Source organism: Solea senegalensis, linkage group LG5, assembly GCF_019176455.1.
Source record: "Solea senegalensis isolate Sse05_10M linkage group LG5, IFAPA_SoseM_1, whole genome shotgun sequence".
NCBI classification, from domain to species: Eukaryota; Metazoa; Chordata; class Actinopteri; order Pleuronectiformes; family Soleidae; genus Solea; species Solea senegalensis.
In genome coordinates this window covers 23,867,112-23,893,338 of record NC_058025.1, presented here as the reverse complement: position 1 = coordinate 23,893,338, position 26,227 = coordinate 23,867,112, and the positions used below count along the sequence as shown (strand labels likewise).

Here is a 26,227-nt window from a genome sequence, read left to right as displayed (position 1 = left end):
TAGCCTAATGGTCAGAAATTGCGACGGAATCATGTCTGTCTGTTTTTTGGAAAAGATCAATATACGGCTACGTCTACAATCACGGAAACAGGTATTGGCTCATCAGCGGTTAAGTGCGGGGCAAGTGCTGAAGAGCACAGGTCTCCTTATCTGCTGCGGCACACTGTATTACTGAGCTGGCTCGGCGTAGCACTGACCTAATCCGGGTAGCAGGTGCTTCTGGAGCCGAGGTGGGGTGGACATGTTTTTCAGGGAGGACGAGCCATCTGGGTCTTGTTGCTTTATGGCGCTTAAAACACACTCTCAAGTGTGACACTCCCAGCACTTACTTTTTAGCTGCACACAATAATCCAAGCGCTGGCTGCTATCAGGAGAATTTACAGGGTTTGATGTGGTGTGCAGCCTCCGCTTCAACATGGACTCAGGAAACAGCCAGACACACTTGCCCATGTGATTTAGATTCTTCTCCTTCTTCCATTGTTGTTGTTTTTTTTTTGTCATCTGTAGTCTGAAATATGTCGAGCAGAGAGAAGGTATTTGTATTGTTTTGTTTCTCTTTTTTTTGTGCCAGCCCCGGCTTGCTTGACAGTTTTCTGGAGCCTTGAATTATTGTTGTTGTTGGTGTGTTTTTTTGTTTTGTTTTTTTCCCTCGGCGTAGTCTGTTTCATCTCGCAAGCGATTTGGCTCATTTCGGAGAACAATTTAGTTTCACCATGCTTTCCTCTCTGTCCTCGCAGACTTACTCACATTCACACATTTCCCCAAACCGACGCGGCGCCTTCACACTCCAAACAAATCAATCCTTCACTTGCCACACTTGGAGCGCCGTAGTGAATTGCTGAAAACGTGCAGACTGTTTTTCTGGGGGGTTTTGTCGACTAAGGCTCAACGAAGCAAGACCCACTTTTTCCTACATCTGTGTGTGTTTGTGTGAGTGGTTTAGTGCTTCTATATGTGTGGCAAAGGCTTAGAGGAGATGGAAGCAGACAATGGTGTGTGTGTGTGTGTGTGTGTGTGTGTGTGTTTGCCCCCCACTACAGGTCAGGATCTAGGCCTTGTCTCCATTAGTTTACCTGACACAACTCCCTGCCCTCTGCTCTTTCTCTCCCCTCTCCTCTGCCTTATTAACTAACCTCTCTCCCCCAATTTCTCCTCCAGACTGGGTCACTTTATCCCCCTCTGTTTGTGTCGTGATCCCTCTCTGTCTAATCAAGAATGATGAATGGGGTACAAGGAAGGACAGTGAATGTAAACGAACCTGATACACCCTCTAATTGTCACTCTTTCCCGTGCTGGGTGAGGATGTGGTGGTCGGGAGAGGGAGCGGAGTGATTTTGACAAGGCTTTTGTGCGTGTTTGTTTAACTAAGCTCTTTGTGAGAGCTATTTCAAACATCTCCACCTTGGTCTAAGTGTGTTATCAGCCTTGACATGTAATTTACCTCCCACCCCACTTTTTTAAGTCTTCGTTCAGACACCGCAGGCTCATGCTGCTGTGGAAAAAAGAAAAAGGCTTGTAGCTCATAAAATCGCCGCTCCTTTGGCACTTAGCCACCTGAAGGGGAAAATGGCAGCTCGTGTAGAGTCTTCAACAGCTGCCGGGTCTCCATCTGTAGGCCTAATTATCCGGCAACACCCCAGGAGCAGCTCAGCAGCAGGATCCTCCTATAGAAGAGGCATCGATTACAGTGGGTCTATACTGGACAGTGTGTTTTCCTGGGGGGCCGACAGAAATGAGAAACTTAACCCGGAGGCACTTCAGCGCACACTGGGGTGCTATCTTTGGACAAATAGTCCACTAAGATCTTACTGTTACACACAGACAACTTTCCCTCTGAGGGACATTTCACAGCCACTGTAGATCATGTTGAAATGTTCTGCAGTTTTACACTGGTTATGTAAAAATGTTCAACAACAAAGTCAAGATTTTATTGAGTGAAATAATCACAAATAGGTTTTTTGTTTCTTAAATGGGTGAATTCCCTGTTTTATATTCATGTAAATCAAATGTATCTTCACGTTTTGCGATGTGGATCACAGAAACGTCTTAATTATACAAGCTCGTTCAAATACCATTGGTCCAAAATCGTCCAAAAATGACTTCCTGTTGGGTTTGGGTCGTGGTCATGATGTCATTTTTTCTTCATCTCCACCTTCTACACGTGTGTACCGATTTTCGTGCATGTACGTTAATTGTGTTGTTCAGGGTGAATTTGGACAGGGGGCGGCGCACTTATTGGCCACTCCCACATCCAATTTTTGACGTACATTCCCCAAACTTTTTTCAGACGTAAATTTACACCAGGTCTGATGCGATCGCAAAAACCTGTGAGTTTAGGGGCATGGGAAAGTCCTTAAAAATGTGATGTTTGAAAAGTTGGAAGTAGGTGAAGTATTTTATTTTGATATTTGCTAATGTGGTAATTGGTAAGGATAATTATTTTTAGTTCAGTCTTTGTTCTGCACCGTGCAGCGAAATACCTGTGGCGTGTTGTAATGTAAGCGATTGTGCACCGACATGAGAAGGATTCCCGAGCTTTGATCTGCGCCGCGAGGATCAGCGGTTGCTGCGCGTTACAACAGGACGCCTCCAAACATGACAAGAAGAAGAAATGTGGTGAAGACATGTTTGTTTTTAGCTGACTCGGCCACAGCACTCTTAGCTGTCGGATGCTATGACTGTATATGATATTGGTAATATGGCGGCTGTGTCTGCATGAAGCAGGTGTGTAGATCAAGCCGCGGTTTAAACTGCCGCTTGACATCTCGAGCGTGTCGTCAAACCTCGCTACATCTGCAAAACACTTACAGAAATACGATATTTGTCCGACTGCTCATATGGCGCTAAACTGCAGCGGCTGCATGTGTCAAAACAGCCAATGAGCTATGGTGAATGGTGAGGAGCTGTCAGCCTCCAATTGTTGCTTTGCTTTCAGAGTGGGAAGTGAAAATGGAGATGGTGGAGGAGGAAAAGAAAAACATGCAGGCTCTTTCAGCCCACTGTCATGCCACTTCGGATTTGTTGAGGGATTTTCACTCAGCCATTTCCCTTCCTTTGAGCAGTAATCAGTACGCCACTGAAAGATAATATTATATCCACTTAAAGGCATGTGGGCTTGTTGCATGTTCATACATGAGATGGAGCGGGAGAGCGGTGCCTCTGTTTACATTGCTGTGCACTCGCCCCTTCTGTTTCTGCTTGGACTTGACGCGCTCTGGCAAACGCCGCCTGCCTTTGTATCTTTTATTCGTCATTCTTTCTCAATCTCTCTTTTCTCTCCCACCTCCTTTCCCTTCATTCTCTGTGGATTGTTGGCCAGCTGGTGGGCTAAAAGAGGATGATTTCCTGTGGGGCACCAAAGTGATACTGTTCAGGCATTATGCAAGCTAAAGTAAAGCTGACACGCTGCTCAAGAACTGCAGCCCACACTGTGTTCCATGGCAGCCCATGGAGAGACACTGAAAAGGTCTTGAAGGTATGAGAGATGTGGGGAGGCTGCGGCTGTCCACTTACCACTGTGCTGTGATGTGGAACGCGGGAGTTAAGTCTTTTATTAGAAGTGGCAGGCGTTGTCTCCAGTCACCTTGATAATTGCAGCAACACGTCCGCCGCCGTAATCAGTTGAGACAGCTGCCACTGCGGCGCTCAGGTCCATAAGGTGGGCGTGTCACGCTAATTAATGAAACGATAAGGCGAGTGCTCGGCAGCGGCGCACAAATAATTCCTGCAGCCTCTCGTTCTTTTCAGCACAAAATCCATCTTTGAAATTCACCCACGCCCCCTCCTTCCTGTTGGCTGTCTGTCTACAGTGGCCTCAGGGCAAGAGGGGTCACCTGGGTCAGTGACAGTGAAAGGGGTCAAATTCCAGGCTGGCAGGGTGGGCCGTGTCAGAGGAACCATTAGACTTGATCTTTTCTGTTGAAAGTTTCAAGATGCCCCCTTTTTTTATTTGGGAGAGCCCAGTGGCACTGACCTCCGACGACCTGGTTGTGTTCATAAGAGTCTGAGACTGATGGCTGTCCCACGGGGCAGCTCTGCAGGGGGATTCAGGTTGGAACAGGGACGCGCGAGTGTTGAAGAGACTTGTCTCTCCACGGCACAACACAGCCCGGATATAAGGACGTGATAGGATTTGGAAAAAAATGGACGTTGTCCTCCAAACAAACTCCCGGGATTCTCAATTTGGCCAGCGCCGCGTCAGTTTTTGTAAGCAGAAATATACAGTATGTCACCTGCTAACAAGCAACGATTGGACAATACCAGCTGGGAACTTAATTTACAAAAAAAAGTAGTCTCTTATTCCCATTTCTTCTTCTTCTTCTTTTTGCAGCCAGCGTTGTCGCCTCCCGCTGGCCGACTCTCACCGCCTCCAAGGCTACGTTGATTTTTACAATCAACCTCAAGGCCTCTTTCTCTGTCTTCCTCTCTCCCCGCCTCACTTCCCAGCCCTTCTCTCTCATCCACAACACTGTCGTATGTGCCATGAGAGGTGAGCAGCATATGTGTCCTGCACCATATGGCTGGAGTTTGAATTGGGATCTGATATGCACAGGAAAGACTGACTCATCCCACAGCTCGAGCTGCCAGCTCTCTGAAATGAACATTAGGTTCTCAATTTATGCCTGGGCTCTGACTGTAAATGTGTTACAGCTTAACACCCTTCCTCGTTTTCTGCTGCCATCCACTCCTTTTGTCTGGTGCAGCGTAGAGACAGAAAGAATTAATTGGAACATGCCAGCTGTCCCCACTCTTGAGCTATCTCAGCCAGCTCCTCGTCCACTCCCCCATTAACATCACAAAGTGATTTGCAAAAATGCCGCCTTGGCTCCCCTCGTTACCAGCTTGGAGATGCTTGAGGCAGATTAAATACTGTGAGGCAAAGCAAGCCATTTACAAAATTCTCCTATGATTTTATTATTATCGCAATGATTCAACAATGCTCAGTCTTTTTCTTCCTCTCGTGCAAAATCAGTTTTTGTTGAAACCGCCCCAACTTTTTTTATGACCTCATGGCAATGAAGTGTTGATTGGCAAGAGTGTGGTTTCCTGCCTTCTGCTAGTATCTGTTATAGCCATCTTTCGCAGTCACTCACTCGTGAGCTAAGCCTTGGCTCTGTGCAGATTGCCTGTCTCGAGAGGTACAAAAACCAAATCATTGTGAGCTCAGCCATCAAGTGCAGCAGAATATTCTGTCAACCAGAGCCAGCAGGAGATGGAACAAGGCGGCGTGCTGTCTCGCGTACCTTCTGCATCCTCCAGCGTCTCTCAGAAGATACATACCATTTTATTTATACTGTATATCTATCGGCCTAGGTCCTTATTTTATCAGCGCCTTGACTGTTTTGGCAGAGCCGTGAAGGTAGTGAACCGCAGTGTTTGCCTAGTAAATGAGAACACCCAGTGGCTTAAAGCTTCGCTTAGCACAACCCTCTTGTCACTGGGAGAATTTGCATTCCCTCGTATCTAATCTGAAAAAGCTTTTTTGCATACAAGTTGAGTTTCCCTGGCGGTTGTATATACTGGCGTCGGCCTCAGCTCTGAGCGGGTAATTTACGTGACACGTTATTTTGCATGCGCGCCATTTGTTCGAGGCCAGATGAGAATGTTCTCCAGGGCTCTTGTCTCATTCATGAGTTCATTGGGTCTATTTGCAGGTGGCCAGGTGTGTGTTTAAAATAAAGTGGTTTGGATTTTTTAAGGCCACAGTTTTGCATCTCAAAGCTTCAGAGGGGTGTAGTGCTGTCCTTCTGGACCTCTGCATTTGACTTGGCACGTGTTGGCAGGCCATGTTTTACAAGGAAATCCCGATGACAACAACCAGGCATTTTATTTCTTTTTGAGGTCCCCTGGATGATGACAATTAGCCCATCCTAGTGCAGTCCGTGGCCAAGCCATTCCAGGCTGGTCCAAGTCATTCCAAGCTGGGCCATCTGGCTTCATAGAGGCCACAGAGGACCAGATCTGTGCCAGCTCTCCAGATGTTCCGCAGAGACAAACAGGGTCACAAGTGAAGGATATTGGCGGCAGGAACAGCTGTGTAGTGACACTGTGCTCACCCCAGATTCCCTGCTGGACACATCAGTCATTACCAGTGAATCCCAGCGGCCTGTTGTCCGTCTGCCACATTAGTCCCTCCAACCCCTCTCTTGTCCAAACCCATATCACTGCAAACTCAGGCACGTGTGCACTGGGCAAGGCCTAATTCCCACGAGTAAGCAGGAGCACAGGAACAACTATAAAAAGATCAATAGTGGGATGAGAAGTCATCTGGTGAGCAGACCAGCCAACGCGCCCCCTAGGGAACGTCCCTGTCCCCCGGTGCGCTAACCCAGCTAACGGGAGCGGTGGGGTGTGGTGGGGCGCCCCACCCCCCCACCGCCGGGCTGCCCTCCAACCTGCTTGACTCACTCACACCATCTGCTCAGGTTTGTGGGGCAGCGCTTCAGGACGGTACGTTTTTGTTTTGTAAAGACACCATGGCATTTGCTTCACACGACTTCCTGTGGCGTTCCCTCACTATGTTGTGTGTTTTCATGTGCTAAGGAAGAGAAGAACGACACAATTCTGAATATGTCACATTGTTGACATCCAGTTGACAGTCGTGTGGTGTTTTTGCTACATGTAGCCTGTAGGTATCGGCATCGGTGTCATCGGGATATTTCTGTCAACTTGTCATCGGTATGTGTTAGTTTACACCCAACATGGCTGCTGCTGCAACACTCGGTGTAACGCGGTAAAGTGGCCAATAATGGTGAATATTATTGTGGGATTGTGACTTGTTGTGTGATGCTGAAGAAGCTGAGGATTAAGGTGCAAAGAGAGCATAGTTGTTGCTGGAATTGAATACCCTTTTGCTGGAGTAAATGAAATCAAATGTCGTTGATTCTCTTGCTCTATCAAAATGAAGACGTTACAACTACAGAATATTTGTCTGTTTGTGAGTCTGTAATGTGCCCAGAATGAAAACTTTGTGTGTTGCAGTTTGCGGAGTGATTTTAATGAGGTATGGGTTGATACCTCCCTGCCTCCATTAGAGCCCATTAGAATCATCATTAAGATAACCCGGCACTCGCTGTGGCCCTGGCTTCCCAGCATTTGTATTAGAAATACCCCTCTCTGTCTTCTAGTGGTCGAGACTCCATTCCATAATACTCGGCTCACATTGTGTCTGGGAGAGCAGGTTGCCACGGCAACATCAGCCAGCGGCGACATTTCGACTGTGGATATTTGCTTCTTCCCTCTCTGTTTGTCTGTCTGTGCCCGTCTCTTTGTCTTTGCCTTCATGCTTCCATCGCTTGCAGGGAAAGAGCCTGACAGTTTAATCCAAATCCCAGACCTCTATAAATCTGGAGGTTTATATACAGAACACCCAGACCCCGGCATTCATTCGAAAATCGTGACACCTCAGCCAGGCCCAGTTCTCTCATAAAATGCAAGAAGCAAGGGAGAGGGAGTTCAACAAATACAAAAATAAAAGCCCTGCCCTGCCTTTTTATTGGTCTTTTTATGGGTGTAAGGATCCTTGAAAGATTAAGCAGTCTGTTAATAGGGACTGGATATTCCATTAGCAGGCTGCATATCGAGTTCTCACTGGCTTGACAGCAGCTCCCAGCTCCCAGCTCCTCTTAGTTTTTGTTACCGTTGAAAGTGCCCGTGGAGCTTTTTTTTAATTGCAAAGCGAGTAAGCCTTCTGACTGAAGCACTGCTGCATTTTCGCTGTAGATTAGAGCCGCCTGGAGAGCATCGTCTCCTCGGTTCTTCTGTCTCCATCCGCGTCTTTCTCAGATTTCTCCTTGTGCAAGTGAGCTCAAGTCTTGTTTTCTCCGTTGCACTTCCATCTCCTCAAAATCAGTGTCTTTGTGGCTCGTTTAGTTTTTTCTTTTAACTCCAAGATGTCTTTTCTTTTTCATTAAGATCCCAAAGTGCTTTGAGAATTCTTAGTATGTAAAAGGTGTCATTTTCCTGCTACAACAGCATATAATTATAGTCATTAAACTGCATCAGCGCAAGTATGAAAAGTCATTGTTCACTGGAATGGTGATCATAAAAGCTTCTTATCTGTTGAAAAGCTCCCTGATGAATGGTAAAGACAAAGTGGCCAAGTTCAGAGTGCTCTGCTGCAGTTTCCCCAAATCCCGTGAAAGATCAGGATGGGAGGATAGAAATGTGCAGTGGCAGAGAGGCCAAGATAAGGGCCATGATCTCTCTTCACAGCAGAATTGAAACATAATTATTTCATGCCAGATTGTGTGCTCAGCAAAGCCCTGAATAGAGGCCGACATTTAACTTTAATTAGCTGTGATTTATTCATACTGACTGGATCGCGGGAAGAAATTGGATCATCTGATTATAGTCAAGCATGAAAATGACCTGATTAAACACTTAATGGAACCTGGGGAGACAGAGACAAGAGGAACCTCAGGCTTTGTAACAAAGGCTAGGCAGCTACGTTGTGCTCGTCACTGAGCACGCGCGTTAACCTGCCGTAACATTCAAACCAGGTTCCAGGTTTAATCTTACGGCCGGTCGGCATAAGATGGCAGTGTTTCAGTGTATTGATATTTTAGAGCTCCTTTCATGGTTAAGAAAACATTGGTGAGATGAATCATGTGGTGTATTATACCCATGTCCTGTTTCTCATGCACTCTCTCTGTGACTGTTATCAGCCTGAATCAGATTTACATGTCGCTGAGTGTCTCTCTCTCTCTCTCTCTCTCTCTCTCCCTTCAGGTGTGCCAGCGAATGAGATTCCTGAGTCCAAGACCTGTAGCTCGGCCAAAGTATCAGGGCTCCAGCGGAGTCAGGAGCAAAGCATCAGTGAGGTGCCCTTCGCGCCTCCCGTGCCCAGCCCCACCCCGGCTTCGGCACCCACAGGCTCCCCCGCCCCCGCCGCAGCGGCGGCGCCTCCAGAACCTCCTAGGTTACGCCTCCCGACCCCACCTCCTCTCAGTGTCAAGAAGGAGCAGCAGCAGCAGCAGCAGCAGCCTCCGCCCCCTGTCCCTACCCCTCCCCTGCTGAAGGCACCACCCCATCCCCAGCCCCACCCTCCGCACCCACACCCACACCAACACCCACATCAACACCCACACCAGGAGCCACGTGTTGTTCTGCCTCCACAGCACCACGCACGGTCAATTATCAGCCACCAGTTGCATCACCCGCTGCAGTACAGCAGCCTCCACGACATCAGGTAGGTTGTTGCACGCGGGCGTGTTTGGGTTTACAGAGGTTTATAAAACACAAGGCATTTGTTTATGCTTTAAAACACAAACCCACGAAGACGCTGCTTTCCAAAGTGTGGAGGTATTACAGTGTGGCTATGAAGCTCCCATTTATCTCATCGTATTAAAATGTGATTTTGTAATTCACATTTTAGTGATCTTTTATGATCGTGTGATATATGTCACAATGATTTATCACGGTTATCCATGGAAATATGTGCAAACTTCAATGTTCTCCTCTCGCTAACGCACAGATTCCCGCAGCCTCAGTCTTCTGAAGCTCTGCACTGAGAATTAGCGACGGCCAAACGCGATGTGTTGACCAGTTGTGTCCACTCGAGATCTCAGTGCCACTAACAATGAGCGAGCACAAATTCAGCATCAGGCGAGCGCAGATGATGATATTACTCTGTAGCCACTACCACTTTCCTTTATTGCGTCCTTGTCAATCACAGTCGCAGAGGCGGCAATCAACTGCAGCAATTTCCAAATGAGTATAATGTAGTCCAATGGGACAATTTACTCTGAGCAATATTGACTTGCTATTGATTTTTCACAGCACAAACTTGTAATAAGCAGCTGTCAGCTGTTTCACCATATTTCACCGAGCACCTCCACAGAACATACGACACTTTACACTGTTTACTTTTGCATCCCATGGAGCCTAATTGACAAAAATAATAATAATTCTCATGTTGTCAAAGAAAAAGTGTCAAACATCGTCCTAAAACAAACAGAAGCAGACGTTTTCATCGGTGCTTTAATTAAAGTGTCACACTGCTGCATTTTTACTGGGTAAATGAATGAAGTTTGTGTTGATTACCAACATAAATGATCATTCCTTTTCTCTGCTTTGTCTTCCATTAAATCCTCAGCCATCGCAGCAGTCCGGTGGCTCTTCCCAAACAGCACTTGCCCCCGTCCCCGCACCACCATCACCACCACCTCAGTGGACTGCCGTCCTCGGCTCCCGCCTTGCCTCTGTCCATAGCCAACCTCTCTACCTCGCATTATTCCTCCCTAAGGAGCCCGGCCCATCGCCCTCCGGCCATGTTTGCAACCCCAGCCACACTGCCTCCACCACCAACTTTACCTACCAACAGTTTAGTGGTGCCCGGGCACCCAGCCGGCACCCCCTACCCAGGTAAAGCCGCGCTCCCTCACACGCTGGAGCTTCACTTAGCAGCACAGCATTTAGATTTATTTGACAAATGAACTAAAAACTGTTATCGTATTTATTGTATATAGCAGCGGTGTCAAAGTCCAGGGTCCAAGGGCCAGATGAGGTCAAATAACAAATGATTTCCCATTGTCCATTTCTGTCTTGCCTGATTTCCTCCTCCCCTAGTCACATGTATCTTAGCCAATAATTGGCTGTACTCAATCATTAGTATGCCAAATACAAATCATGGGCTGAGCCCCCTCATATAACCCCCCCTCTGGTTCAGTGAGTCAGTGGACAAAAGCCTTGAGTTTGACACCTGTGGTATATAGGAATGGTTACTTATTTAATAATGTATATAGTTGTTATGAATTTCCAAAATGAGTTTCCTAAAGTTGACCAAGTATAAAGTGACTTTTCACAATCGTTCCTGTTAGTACACGTTAATAACATATGTACTAATAGAGTCTGAAGAGTGTTGTGAGATTACAAAAACATATACATACTATATGTATACTTCAGGAATATCACTATCTTATTTAATGTGTGATATTAGATTAGAGTTTTATATGAACCTGTGTTGTGTGTGAGTGTGTGTGTGTGTGTGTGTGGCTGAGTTCAGTCACGTGTTCATAAATGATTTGCTGCTCTGGTAAGTGCTGCTTTTCTTTTGTTTTTTTTTTGCCTCACTTTGATTATTTTCACTATGTCAGTCAGAATATGTTGTTTTATACTTCAAAAGATGCATTTGGCCATTTCACTGATTACACAGAAAAGAAAAGAACAGAATCCCAGTTCACTCTATTATTAAAGAAAACACATTTTCCTAAATTAGGGCTTTGTCTTGAAATAAAAACGCATTGCTTTTATTATTCATTTATATTCCACATCACAGCCTGTGCCTATGCACAGTGAATAGTAAATGATACATTTACATCTACTTTATCTCAGAGGCAGAGCAGTGGAACATTACACACTGAAACGAGAGGTGAAACAAAAAGCTTCTTACTAAATAGAATCTGCATACTTTCCTGTCCATTAATGGTAGTCGTGCAGTCAGCTTAGTGCTACACATACGAAAATAATAATCAATCATTGTAAGATAAAGCCGGGGATAAGGTGATAGAAGGAGGGCAGGGGTGCATCACAGTCATCAGAGCCGGAGAACATGTCCTAAAAGTCACTCAATTTCTCCTGGTAACAAAATGGAAATTGTAACAATCTGTTGCACACGACAGTGTCTCCAGTGATGATGAGTGTCTGTAATACTTTCTGTTCGAGGGAGAGAGAGAGTGTGTGTGTGTGTTTTCTGCTGGGATGACTCTTGGTTCTCTCTTGTCTTTAGATACCAGCCTGTTGATATCATTCAACCAACCAATCATGTATTGCCAGCCTCATTCGGGGATTCTGATTGGCACATTGTCACAGGCAACTCTCTTACCACCACCAATGAGTCCCCACGTAGAAAACCCTCACAGCATGAGCTGGAGAAACAGAGAATGCCAGGTGACTATTTCTCTTTTCTTCTACCCTTGTTGTAAAAACTGACTGGGCGCCGTGCCTCTTTTTTTTTTTCTTGTCCCACCCCTCCATCCCCCGCCCCCCCCTTTTTCTTTTCTTTTTTTTTTTGTTTGGTTTTCTTCGCTCTCCTTTCTTACAGAGCATGACCTCCTGAGGCAGGAGCTGAACAACCGCTTCCTGGTTCAAAGTTCAGAGCGGGGCCGGGGGCCGTCCGCCGCGCCGCTGGCCCCCGTGTCGCTCCTGAGGGCCGAGTTTCACCAACACCAGCACATGCACCAGCACCAACACACCCACCAGCACACCTTCACGCCCTTCCCCGCCAGTCTGCCCCCGGCCGCCATCCTCACCCCGCCCACCGCACCCCCCATGGTGCGTCCAAGCCAGAAATGTGAGGATAAGTAAAAAAGCTCCGTAAACTTAACACCCACCGACTGTCACCCCTCCAGACCTCCTCTTCAATCAGCTCCCCCCCTGTTTTTTTTTTTTTTTACAAATTCACCAACTATGTCCCGTAGCTGTTCAAACCCCTCCCTTTCAAAAAGACCACCATTTTGATTTTGCTCTGATTTTTTTCATACTCTCCTGTTGAGACGCTGGGAGCATCGCAGCTGTTACACGACACGACCCCTGGCTGCCACCTCCAGTTACACACACACACACACACACCTCTACATGATGATGATGATGATGACGATGATGGTCTGCAGCTCTCCGCACACAGTAACTGCACACGCACAGAGACTCTTGTCTCGACTGCCAGACCAGCAAACCTCACCTGATTCAATTTAAAATGATTCGTCTCCTTCTTCACTTAGATTCCGCTGTTCAGAGTTTGCTGTGTGGATGAAAAAAAAAAAGGGGAATCGCCTGAAGGCCGGCTTTCCAATTGTTTGCAGATGGATGTGTTTTAAACGGTGCTGACTGTTTTTATTTGCCTGTTAACAAAGAGCTACAAAGACGGCATCTGTGTGTGTGTGCGTATGGGCATGCACAGCTCAATAGCAACCATACTTGCCAATTTCCAAAATTCAAAGCCAGTCAAATAACCCTGTTGTAGATGAATGGGGTATGACATCACCGCAGTACTGTTTTGATAATGTTTCTAATTGCTTCCGTGCTTTGACTGCCATTAAGTCTGTGTGTGTGTGGGGGTCAAACACTAGCAGCTCGGATTAGTTCAGAGAACAGGGAAAAAAAAGGTTCTAACTATTCATCCATCATTTCAAATGCACAGCAATCTCTGACAGTCGGCTCAGACGCCCCATTTGTAGCTTTTTTTTGGCATTAGTCTAATAGATCCAATCCATCATGTCACAACCTCTGATTGAGAACCCTGCGGTCCCATTAAGGCCCCATTTCAAGATTACCCCCGTCCTGTACATGTGAAATCAAAGCTGTGGTATTTATGGAACAGATAAGTGTGCGGAGCGCTCTGACGCCGCTTCAGCCGGCACACGTGGCGTACGCCGCTCCGCTTGTTTTCTTACGTGCTAGGAATTACACGCGCTCGTCTCGTCGGAGATGAAAGAGGCAATTTCCACATCTCTCTAATGCTGCCATTATGTAGCCCGTGATGTACATAACCTTCATCCCTTGTGTTGTTGTGAAGGGATTTTTCTTCCGTTTGTGTCTTCTGCTCCCTTTTTCCCTTTAATTGAAACTGTGTTGTTGTTACTTAACTTGTGCCCCTCCACCTCTCCCTTCATCTCCTCTGTTCCAATGCTGCTCTTCTGCTCTCCAATGCTTAGAAAGGCAGGAGTTATAATGATGTTGTGGTTGTCGTACTGTTCTGTCATAAAAAGACAGACCACATATGGCCCAATTGTTCTCTTTCTCTCCCCCTCTCTCCCTCTCTCCCTCTCTCTCTCTTCTCTTGCTCTCTAGATGCCCCATGTCAGTTCAGCTCTATAACAGCCCTTGGCTAATGGCTGTAATTAATGAAATTATGAAGCCTTTATATTTGTTTATTGTACAACACCCTCAAGCAGCTGGCTTGCCAAATGGCAGCACTGAGTGTCTTTGCCACCCCACCCCCTTGCCCCTGCCTCGTCTTTGGACCAGGAATATTCTTAATTGTTATAAGATGAAATATTAAGCCTTAATTAGCCAAAGCTGTTTACAATAAAACCGTGACAGGCACCATAAATAATAAGGGCAAGAGCTTTAGATTTTTCCTTTTTACAACGCCATAAAGCAGCCAAAATCTCTCTCCCAGTGTCAGACATTAAACAGGCCGCGCCCTCAGAAATGCAGAGGAGCCGTTTAATGAGCTCGAGAGCTGGGTCGCCGTTTCCTCTCCATAGGCCGCCTGTCTTTGATTTGGACCCATTATCGCCCACAAACAGGGCCGTCAACACCGCCACTGTGACTGCTGCCATTCTGTGTGCAGATGTGAAAGGCCCCGGTTCACCAAAGGGGGCCCCCTGACCCGAACGCTGCCTCTGCACCAGCAGCTCAGCCAACAAGCCGCCCTCTCTCTCTCTCTCTCTCCCACTCCCTCTCTCTCTCTCTCTCTCTCTCTCTCTCTCCTCTCTCTCTCTCCCTCTCTCTCTCTCTCTCTCTCTCTCTCTCTCTCTCTCTCTCTCTCTCCTCTCTCTCTCTCTCTCTCTCTCTCCCTCTCTCTCTCTCTCTCTCTCTCCTCCCTCCCTCCCTCTCTCCCTCTCTCTCCTCTACTCTCTCTCTCTCTCTCTCTCTCTCTCTCTCTCTCCCCTCCTCTCTCTCTCTCTCTCTCTCTCTCTCTCTCTCTCTCTCCTCTCTCTCCTCTCTCCTCTCCCCTCTCTCCTCTCTCTCTCCTCCCTCCCTCCCTCTCTCTCTCTCTCTCTCTCTCCTCTCTCTCTCTCTCTCTCTCTCTCTCTCTCTCCTCTCTCTCTCTCTCTCTCTCTCTCCCTCTCTGCCTCTCACTCTCTCTCTCCCTCCCCTCTCTCTCTCTCTCTCTCTCTCTCTCCCTCCCTCCCCTCTCTCTCTCTCTCTCTCTCTCTCTCCCCTCTCTCTCTCTCTCCTCTCTCTCTCTCTCTCTCTCCTCCCTCCCTCTCTCCCTCTCTCTCTCTCTGCAACCACCCGTGTCGCAGCACACGCGCGCACAGAAACTCTGATTCATACCCACTCATTTTCTGGTTTTATGTAAACCCAAAACATGTGCGGCTGCCAAGGGAGCTTTGTGCAAACACTCGCAAAAAGTACCTGCAAATGGTTTGTGAATTTGCGGAATTGGAGTAAGTTACTGTCACTTGTAATTAGGCTGTTTCAAAATAGAGAGCCAGTGAAAAGACACACAAAGCTCCCATTCATGCAGCGTGCTCCTGCTCTCCCTCTCCCTCCTCTCCTTCTCGGCTTACTGACTAGATTCCCATGTGTTTAGGGATATGATCAGAATTCCCTTTTCCTCAAACAACACGCTTTTGAGACAGCAAATTGTAATTGAGATTTTTCTTCTTGGCCCGAGATCTGCCGCTGAAATTGTTTCTGAACATCAGCGTTGGGATTTTTTGGAGGTTACAGTGTATCAGTTCCATGCTCATCTGTCCTTAATTAGCCCCGAACCATTGCAAATGTCATTTACTAGATTCGGTTTCAGTCATAAAAGGCAGAGTGCTCATTCAAGAGGTTCCATATATTATTTCCATGATTTTATACACAGAGAATTGGCCCGTTTTCCTGCCCGAGACTCGTTTGAAGTCTGCTTCTCTAACACCCAAGACAAACCCATATGTCTCCATGTGCTCCCTCCCAACTCTATCATGGAGATTGTTGTTTTTCAAAAAAACCTTGCAGTCAAAAGCAATCAGATTCACATTTCTACAAATTTTCCAGTGAATAGAAACAACTGGTCTGGTTTTGAAATGGTCTGATTCCCAAAGCTGGGCCTCCACGCCCAACCTCTGTACGCTCAATTGGAAAATCATGCAGGCTGCCTTCATGTTGGCAGTCTGCTAAAGCGACTGTATTGTTAGTAATTTAACTGCCTATCTGACCGTGCAGTTTAAGTAAACCCATGACCACTGCGAGCCAGCTGCTTTTCTCCAGGGCTTATGACTCTGGATCATAATCCTGCTCATTACCAGTTACAGATGTTGATCACATGATGTGTTTTCAAGATGTCAATATAATGAGATGGTATTATTATTAGTAGTAGTAGTATTATTATTATTATTAAAAAAAAGAAAATGAAGGAATTTGACAGAGGAGATCATTATGTTTCCTTATTCTTTTCTCTCCCGTCTCTTCCAGTTCGACAAATACACCCCCAAACTGGACAATCCGTTCATCAGACATTCAAACGTGAGTTCCCTCTTTGATCACACTTTTTTTATTTGCATCGGGCAAATCAAATATTTGACATATTTGAATGCTGCCATTCGGCCGCGGTGGTTTCGTGTGCATTATGCTTGAGTCCTGTACGTTATCTCTGTTTGATTTGGTTTTGTGTCTTTTTGTGTCTCCCGTTCCTCCTCTTTTCTCCCCAGTACTTCCCCTCCTACCCCCCCACCATGCCAGGCATGCCCCCGCTGCTCCCACACTCAGGACCCTTCAGCTCGCTGCAAGGAGCCTTCCAGCCCAAGGTCAGCCCCCGCGTCCCCACCCTCAACCTCACCGTCACAGACACACAGACATGAGAGTTTAAATGTCCCAGTGCGTAAGAGTTAGCGACATCTACTGGTGAGACTAAAACGGAGGATCCCTCCGCTCAGCCCTCCCCTGCCCGCGCACATCAGGGAGCGACCGTGGCCTCCGCGCACACTCAGAAAGGATGTAAACGCTATTTACAACTTCCTCCACTTGTTCTGCGCCGTCTTACTTTCTCCTCTGTCGGTTTATGTGGCGTCCCGAAACACACGATGTGTTCTCTGGCTCGCTTTTTGCTGCTGTCGAGACATGTCAGCGAAACGTTGGCGGTCTCTGTGGAGCCAGACGTGTGCCAAACGTGCATATAAACGTCTTGTGTTACAGCTACGAACAAACAAAACAAACAAACCCAAATCGTTTTTATTTTAAGGAGAAGCACACGTGTGTGTGCGTCCACTTCAGTTCAGCTTCTGCAAATACAAATAAACCCTCCTAAATGTTACACACTGGAACTTAAAATACGAACTCATTGCAAACCAACTTAGATGAAAGTCTCCTCTTGTTTCTGCTTTAAAAAGAGAGAGTGGATCATTCCTGTTGTTTTTTTACTGTCTATAAACACAGCGACTAATACTGCATACGTACATACATAATAAAAAACTAGGCTATGCAAGTCCATAACATACGTGTGAGTCATGAAGGAACGTCCTTGTCGTGAATACTCACACGAGAACTGCTCGCACACTAAACTTGAAGCATATGTTGGATTGGAAATGCTCTCAATGCTGAAAATATGAAACAGGATTCTCATAAATCGTGTCCCCCGCACCCCTGCACCCACCCCCATCATCATCATCCCATTTGAATCTATTATCACACTCCAGACGTGAACTGGGGGGTCAGCGCCGTGTGTTGACACAAGCTGCGGCGAACCATGCCAGGGACAAGAAAGCAAAATCTGTTCAGAGAAGGTGCAGGGCGGAGTGGTCGGGGTGTAGAGGACGGGGATGAGGGTGTTAGCTTGTCTGGCAGATGCCCAGGGGCTGTGACCCAGTGTAAGCCACTAATCAAAGCTGCCCTAAATCCGCTGGCCCGGTTCCCAATGGACTCTGTCATGGAGGGGCCCTTTTGTCGAAAGGCCCCTCCAGATGGCTCAAAGAACCCATCTTATGTGTCTAAAAACCCTGCTAAGTATTCTGGGAGATGAGCTGTCTGGGAGATGTGTGTCTGTTTATGGGTGGCGGGGTGGGTGGGTGGTCGCCTGCAGGAGCCTCCTCTCCCTGATTTAGAGAGACGGATTATAAGGCTGATCTAAGCACTTGTTCTCCAGCAGCTGAGAGAGGAGGTGTGTGACTCTGGCTCGACGCCTGCAGCGTCGCATCGCTGCCATTTTATCTACAGCATCAGCTTTATAAGTAGCTGTCGCGGAGGATTAGTGAACTTGTGTGTGTGTGTGTGTGTGTGTGTGTGTGTGCGTGCGTGCAGGGACGCTGCAGATTGAGATTCTGACATTTCTTCCATGTCGAGTGACACTGACGCAACGTTTAGTCACGTAGTTAAATATTTAAAACAGTGTTTGAGTATTTGGAAGCAAATGTTTACTAGTACGAGTGTGTATTTTGTTGTTTTTGTCCTTTTTTTATTTTTGTATCGTGTGTTACTGCGTGTTACTGCGTGTTCTGTTGCCAAAAGCATAAATGCACAGGTGAACGAGACAGAAACGACAGCAGTCCTGACCACCATTTAAGCTCTGATTGACAGACAGAGATTACATACTGTCCATGTATGTTATCTTATTAATACAAAAAGAAATCCAATTAAAACTCCTGGACCAAAATGAATGGAATAGAATGTGGGATGAGATATGTGTGATAGGGATGGGCAGAAAGTGAATGAGGTCACGTTACCTCCTGAAACCTTCTGTATTCTGTCAATGATGGATGAACCCGTATCTCTGTGTTTGCTTCTCTCTCCCTCCACCAGCCATCGAATCCCATTGACGTAGCAGCGCGTCCCGGAGCAGTACCTCACACACTCCTACAGAAGGATCCGCGGGTAAGCGTGACGCTGAAATCACCCAAACAAACTCACAAACTTTTTTTTTTTCCAAACGTGTGTTTTAAGTCGTAGTCGTGTTTGTTGGTGATGATAATGATCATGTGTTTGTCCATACAGATAACAGATCCATTCAGGACATCTGTTAGGGTAAGTGGTCGCCTTGTCCATCTTCTGTTTAAGCGTGTCATCTCTCTGGCCAGGCCACAAAGTCTGACACTGCAAATTCTCCGATTAAATAAAAAAAAAATAATGAATAAAAAAAATGGTTGGCTGCATTTACGGCTAGAATTGAGGACTCTATTGGGTTGAAGTCAGGGTTTCGAATTTTCTTAATCTGTTGCCTGGTTGAAAACTCTGACCAGTTCCCACTTTGTAGTTTGGCCAGAACATATTGATGCCAAAATCCACTTTTAGCTCCCCGATATCAAAGCCAGCAGGCTAACCTCAGTTTCTCTGTAAATTTTTAGAAACCTGGCAAGTGGTGTGCAGTGCATGTCCAGATCGCATGGCAGATCTACCACCACCAGCAGAAAATGAAGGTGCGTGAGATGCAAAATGATGTCTTGCAGGAGTTTTGCTTGTCATGTCAAAATCGAACTATACAGTACATTAATGTAATGCAATAATGTCCCCGGATAACGTACGCACTGGAAAATTTGGGATCTTTTACCTGTAAACAACAATCTATAATCGTGTTACTGGATGCAGGAAGACTGAGAAGTTATTGACAAAGCAAACAATCTGGACTCTTCTCTTGTGCAAAGGTTTTGTGCTCGGCTCACAAAGGGCAAAGCGTCATGATATGTCATATAGCATGTCATAGAAATAGTGGCTGAAATAATGTGTTGACCAAAATGCAACATGTGAGCAAAACAAATGCCAGTGTGGAAATACTCCTCTCACTGACAGAGGATGGTGTGGCCTCGCCATGGAGATCCTCTGCTAATGCCACTGGCCCTGTGGTGTCGGCTCTTCTTGGGCTCTGAACGCCCGTTAGCGAGGATTTAGTGTTCCCTAATCAGCTTACGTACATTTGGATAACACAGTGGGCCAAAATTGGAGACATAGAGCCATTGTTGACAAATCTGTCACCCAGTGTAGCTGAGGACAAATCCCTCTCACTCTGCTGCTGGAAATGATGTTTGGTATTATTTCTTCTAGCGACCTAATTTCCTTTGTCTCTCTGTCTCGCTCTCTCTCCCCCTTTGTCTCCCTCTACCTGACCACAGCAAATGCAGCTGGATCCTCACAAACTCGACATGAACGGGAAGCTGGACCTGTTCAGCCGACCCCCAGCTCCTGGAGTCTTCCCAGGCATCCCGTACCCTCACGACCTGGCGAGACCCATGTTCTCTTCCACAGGTCAGTGCATTCATGAGCATTTTATTGCCCTGTTGTTGAAATCGCTCCTCCACCACTGCAAAGAAATAGCGTCGTTATTTCCCCTCCCCTCGCGTGTAATGTTCACTTAATTATAGTTGTTTTGTAAGCGAATGTTTTGCCAGTAAATGGAGTCAGACATTCTATGAATATGGATGACTCTCATTCAGGTAATAGACTGATTTGCCCTGCGTTGGAGGGGCAACAGGGAGGAGAAATGGCCTCTGACTGGTAATTATGCAGTGGTGTGTCAGAGACCCTGCTGTAATTGGTTCTCTCATTAACCATTCATGGAGTTTTGGGTGATGGTTACTGTTTTGGGAGAGAGGCTCAGTGTGGAGTTGACCTCAATAAGCAGCTATAGTTGAGTACACACACACACACACACACACACACACACACACAATAAAAAAGCCAAATGTCATTGGTTCATTTGCTTATTGACAACACTCAGCTGTCTCTACACTCCGCACATGTGTGATGCTTCTGCAGTATTTACTCATTGATAATCACGCGGGTTAGAATGATGATTGCCGTGGGTGTGTTTTCTCTCTGCCTGGTGATGACTTTCAAATTGGATCATAATAACAATGTTCTCCTCTCCACTCTTAACAGGCTCTGGCCACCCAGCGCCCTCCCCCTATGGCCCTGCCCCTCACCCCAGTGGCTTCCTGCCTCCTAGCCATTTGGCAGGTAAGTGTAAGTAACCCCACGTTCAATTTTTTATACATTTACCTTCTCCTCCTCCTCTACCCTGTCTCTCTCTCTCTCTCTGTCTCTCTCTCTTTTGCACTCCTGTCTTAGACACATTACGAGCCACCTGGGTGTCATCTGAAACGTTCTATTTTCCTAGTTTTGATCTCGGCTTCATTTGAAGTTTAATGTGGAATCCAGTTGACCGGCGTCGTCAGTCGGACGTTATGATTCGCAGCATAAGCTCTTAAAATAGCTCCGATTTGCTCTGAATTTAGTGAAACTGGAGAGAAACTGTACTTGGTGCAAAAGCGAGACGTCCCACTCATTTTCTCTTCGCATGCAACGTTGGTTGTGTAATTCATAGCTACTGTTTACTACCAGGTTTATTTGTGCATGTAATTATCTTTCACCATTCTGTCACAGAGACAGTGTTTGGGTTGATTTCATGGGATAACGCACACACACACACACACACACACACACACACTGCACAGAGGAGGAAGACACGATCTGTGAGGCAAAGGGAAATTGTCGTCTTTGCTGCTTTATTAACACCAGAGATGCAAATCCTTAAGCCTTAATCCGCAGATACGTGCTTGGATTTCCTGGTGGATTAAAATGGGACTGCAAATTATCAGGTGATAAATGTCGTAGCAGACAACTGTGTTATTGCTATACATGCGCGGAGGCTAGAGTTTGCACCAGTGGATCCCGTCAGACACTGTTCTCCAATTAAATCATTATAGTCAGTCTAGCCTTGTGGTTTTTACAGCTTCTACTTCCCCTGCTCTACCACAGGCCATATTCAGCAGAGCTCCAACAACTCAAAACAAATTTTCCCATTAAGCAATTTTGTTCCACTGGCCCCAGCGGAGGCAGAGACTCTCCACTCCAGTTAGTGGCAGTGAATCCAGATGACCTGGCAATCGCAGAATTATCAGGCAGAGAGCTAGAATGGCAGCGCTAAAAAAGAAGCTCGCTTGTAAGAGAAAAGCCGAGTGGAATGGGCTGGTGTTGGGGTGAGCACTGCAAGCCAGCCCCCCCCCTTTTGCTAATCCCTGTTTGGCATTTTGCAGATCCTTTCAGTCGCTCCAGTTCCTTTGGCGGCCTCGGCAACCTTTCAAGCAGTGCCTTTGGAGGATTAGGCAACCCCTCGCTTGGTAAGCGCTGGCCCCCCTCTCCTCCTCCACTGCTACCCCCTACAATCTGGCCCCTGTGGCCGGTGACAGAACAGAGTAGGACAGAGTTTAGACCACAGGGAGAGCCAGGAGGGGAGGAAAAAAAAAAGAAAAAAAAAGATGAAACTTTGCTTCTAGTTTCTGTGGCAGAGCAAACTTAGCCCAGCGAAGCCCAGTAGCGCGGCACAACAGGCCATAGCAGACCTCCTCCCTGCCTCCACTTCATCCACCAACCATGTCCCCAACAGCCTGGCTTTAATCTGGCTGCACTTCTGCCAACATGCACTCTCAGGTCTGCTGTTTGGTGGCAATTCCTCTATTAATTATTTGATAAGCACCTTCTGCACCACCATGAAGGGCTTTCTCTCTTCCCCCTGCATCCTCCTCTCTACGCCTTTCTCTCTTTCTCTCCGTCCCTCCCTATTCCTGTGTGCCAAGTCCTGCTGTGAAAATGGATGTAATTGGAATAGACATGCCGTGGAATGCTAAGGTCTCCCTTGGCTTTTCACAGCCCTCAACTCCCGAGGGCAAGTGAGTATCCCCTGTTCATGTGGTGCAAAAAAAGGGGAAGGGAGAAACCCTTTAGTCCAAAAACAAATGAGTACTTCTTTTCCATTGGTGGGGGGAGCCATTAACCTCTACCTCTTTCAAACAGCGTCAGTGAGAGAACCTCCAGAGACAAAGACAAAACCTTTTGTTGTTGAGTCTTTCTCATCATATGTGTCCCGAAGAAGGTTTTGTGCTCGATTAACTTACACTGGCTCCCACGTCTGTCTCCCTCTTTTGCCTCCAGGGTCCAACAGTATGTTTGGCGCCAAGGAGGGGCCAGGAGGCCTGCCCACGTTCGGCAGCCCCCACCACGACACCTGGAACAGACTGCGACGCACCCCGCCGTCTTTCCCCACCCCGCCACAGTGGCCCAAGACCGCAGACACCGAGAGAAGCAGCTCAGCCAACAGCCACGAGAGAGAGCGGGAGAGGGAGCGAGAGAGGGAGCGGGAGAGGGAGCGGGAGAGGGAGCGAGAGAAAAGAGACTCGTCCATCGGGAAGGAGGAGAAGGACAAAGACAGGTGTGTTTGTGGTTCTATTCACAGGAAAACTTAAAAATATTCTCCTCCATGGACTCAGCTTCAAATATTACATTAATAATCCATAGCATTAGCATGTGCGTGCGAGCAAATGTGTCCAAACACTGCAGGCCTCTGCATGCACACACCAACGGGACGTGAAAGTCATTATCTAATTATCGCTGGAATTACACAAGACAAAACTGACAATTCCTCTGGCAATTAAGAGGATCTTTGAAAAGTAAAATAAGAATAGAAACCGTGAAACAATCAGGAAAGCGGTCATAAATCAAAGAGGAAGAAATGTGCTCTGAGGGAAGACATCAGTCAAATATGTGTTTCCATCCGACTGAAGGCAGAGAGCATGATCACAGGGACAACGGCAGAGAACTGAAACGCATGCGTCCGGTTCATCCCTCTCTCTGACCACATTACTGTCATGTTGTCATTTCAGGGATTCTGTGGATCGCAATCGACACTCCAACCGCTCGTCCCCGGCCTCCGCTCCCGTCAGCTACCAGATCAGTAACCTTATCCGCTCAAACAGCCAGAACTCCAGCGACTCGGGTCGGCATCACAGTGGCAGCGTGGACCGAGTTCGCGAGGCGGAGAAGGAGCTGCTGGAGCGCCACCGGGAGGCTTCCGCACTGGCTGACGTGAAGGTGAAGGAGAGTCGCTCCCCCGGCAAGGAGATGCTCGAGAGGAGGTCCTCGGAGGATTCCATCAAACAGTCTCAGCGCTCTCCTTCCCCGTACTCCAAGGCAGTGATCAACGAGCAGAGCATGAAGATAGCAGGCGGGCCGCCACCGACACTCAAGGACAACGAGAAGAAAGAGCCCCCGTCGGTGGACCTGCTCCACAAGGTGAAAAACGACATGAAGATTAAGGAGGAGAGGAAGGAAGAGCAGGAGGTCATGGTGGTGAGCTCGGAGCCCGCGCCCCAGCCTCCAACCCAAGCTCTTCCTGCTCTCATTGGGCAGCCCGGAAACCCGCACCACCACCACCCACCTCTGTCCCAGCAGCCGCCTCTTCCCTCACCACGTGGCAATGAAATCCCGGCACCGGGCTTGCACGGTGTCCCCATGGCTCACTCGCTGCCCCTCTCCATGAGCGCCATGCCCCATATGGGCAGTCTCAACGTGCTGGACCGGGCTCGCATGGCTCCCTTCATGGGCGTGAGTCCTCTGGCTGGAAGAGAGCGTCTACCCCACCCGGCCTTCCCGTGGGACCCACTCAAAGAGGCCTACCGCAGCCTGGACCTGCAGCGGCGCATGGACTTCCAGCTCAGGGCCGAGCAGGGACACCGCTTCCCCAGCGCGTACGAACAGGAGCGAGCGTACCGCGAGAGGGAGGCACATGACTACTCGCACCATGAGCACCTGCTGGAGGTGCGCCGGGAGCACGAGCGGATGAGACAGCAGGCGGAGGAGCGCGAGCGCATGCACCTGCGGGAGGAGCTGGACAGAGCCCGCCTCCATCAGCTGCACCAGTCCCCCATGGAGGGCCACCTACCCCACATGCCTCCCTTCATGCCCCACCTCGGTGGCATGCCCTACCCCAGACTCAGCCCCTCCACGGGACACAACGGCCCCCTGAACAGAACGCCCCCTACCGCTGCACTCAGTGCGCCCCCGCCCCTTGTGCCAGCTGGCAGTGCCAGGCCAGCCTCACCCAGGAGGACTACCCCCCTCACACAGGACCCACGAGACTACTCCCCGTCCCGCAACCCCAAAGAGGTAGAGGCCCGGTAGCTTCTTTTTAAAGGAAGTGCACAAAATCTTATCAGACACACTCACAAACTCCACTGTCCCCTCATTTGAAATCTCCCGGTGAACAAAATGCACTGCTCTTCATCAAAGGAGAGCAAAAACTCCCAAAGGGAAAGGGTATGATTGTAGAGTGAAGGTGTGGACGGCTGATTAAGCACATGCCATGGCTTCACTTTTTAGTGGACTGGAGGCTCCAGAATGTCGGTGACGGAAACGCAAACGCGCGCGTGTTTCTATCCGACTTAAATATTTGATAATTAATATATTAATCCAATATCTCTTTTTTCAGCTGCGCGCGGAAAGAGAGGTCCTGAAATGAGTTTGTACATTTCCTATCCGTGTTCCATGTATAAATATCATTTCTATGAATTTTATGTATTTTGTGCATTAGTCACACATTTTACAATATTTATCCCAGCTGATTGTGAGACATATCCATTATGACCCACTGTAAAGACTGGAGTTTTGCTTTCAGCCGTCAATAACTTAACCTCATGGTACCAGGATATCCTCAACGATGACAATGTACGACGTTACATGGCGACATATGTTCTGTTCGTTTGTTTTTGCCTTTGAGATATGCAGATAAAAATATATATTATGGGGTCTTTGTTCAGTCTCTGTAAAGTAATCTGATGTAAATAAATTGTTCATATTCCTCTGCTGCAAAATTACCATGTAAATTTATTAGGCTTTTTAACCATTTCTAGAAAAACAAAATGAAATGAAACACGGTGAAACTGACAGACCTGGCTAAACGGGCGGGGTTGTACGATGGGAGGGTGTTGCGAGGGGGGCCGACGAGGATCATCTGCAATCTATGCAAAGCAGCACTCAGCACCCTGATGGAGATCACCTGGAGGGAGCAGACAATACTGGCGACACTTGAGAGAAACCTGGATTAACACGTGTTTATGTTCACCAATGAAATAATGACGGATCATTGACAGACTTCCAAGTCACAAACTGGACCAGCCCCGGACAGAAGAGAAGGACGCTTTCAGTGGGCAGCAAAAGGACGTTTTCTGTCGACCTTGTGGTGTTGTGCAGTTGTTTTTCTTAGACTGTTGTATACAAAACAAAGTAGAGTTTTAGGCCTGCAAAAAATGAAAATGAACATTCACGGTTTAAAAATGTACAGAATAAAGTTTGGACCTAATGTCACTCATGTGCCGCCTGTGTTTAATCCCCAACGCGTCCGCGAGCCACGTCCACTGAGGGGAATGTTGACGTCTGGTTTGCCGATGGTGCTTGGGCCTCACTTTCCAGCATTTAGAGTATTTGCTCATCTGATCATCACGCTATTACTCTGAAATCATAAAGGCTACAGACTTGTCTGGCGGCGGAGCCTCAGCCATCGGATCATTTGACCATAATCTGTCATACATGGGCAGCACTGCTCCTCAGAGGGAATCGATGGCGCTGGGCCAAGGCAATACAGGGAGGGACTAATAGGACATTGATTTTGTATGAAAGCAGGTTTTGAGTGTTTGTGTTGCAGGTAACTGGTATCGACTGGCAACCCAGTGGCATATTGACCCACGGTCTGGACTCATTAAAAGGAGCAATGTCTGGGAGGGAGGTTATCGGATGGTGGAGGAGACGCTGTGCA

The 26,227-nt window shown here is 47.5% G+C and overlaps 1 protein-coding gene across 10 annotated transcripts in view; it reads left to right on the top strand.

Annotated features, from left to right (window-relative positions):
* fbrsl1 (fibrosin-like 1) overlaps positions 1 to 25,779 on the top strand; it is a 286,283-nt gene extending 260,504 nt beyond the window's left edge. For 3 of the 10 annotated variants that reach the window (XM_044026546.1, XM_044026545.1, XM_044026543.1), the window contains 13 exons: positions 8,731 to 9,190; positions 10,097 to 10,365; positions 12,044 to 12,273; positions 16,132 to 16,182; positions 16,368 to 16,463; positions 18,451 to 18,522; positions 18,643 to 18,672; positions 18,993 to 19,064; positions 19,755 to 19,887; positions 20,521 to 20,604; positions 21,678 to 21,761; positions 22,573 to 22,849; positions 23,301 to 25,779. In XM_044026546.1, coding sequence (XP_043882481.1) covers positions 8,731 to 9,190; positions 10,097 to 10,365; positions 12,044 to 12,273; positions 16,132 to 16,182; positions 16,368 to 16,463; positions 18,451 to 18,522; positions 18,643 to 18,672; positions 18,993 to 19,064; positions 19,755 to 19,887; positions 20,521 to 20,604; positions 21,678 to 21,761; positions 22,573 to 22,849; positions 23,301 to 24,597 — 3,155 coding nt within the window. In that variant the 3' untranslated portion in view covers positions 24,598 to 25,779. Of the gene's footprint in view, positions 1 to 8,730; positions 9,191 to 10,096; positions 10,366 to 11,728; positions 11,890 to 12,043; positions 12,274 to 16,131; positions 16,183 to 16,367; positions 16,464 to 18,450; positions 18,523 to 18,642; positions 18,673 to 18,992; positions 19,065 to 19,754; positions 19,888 to 20,520; positions 20,605 to 21,677; positions 21,762 to 22,572; positions 22,850 to 23,300 lie in introns of all 10 variants that reach the window. The other 7 variants (XM_044026544.1, XM_044026548.1, XM_044026552.1 and 4 more) reach the window with 7 other exon arrangements.
* Positions 25,780 to 26,227: the final 448 nt, after the last annotated feature.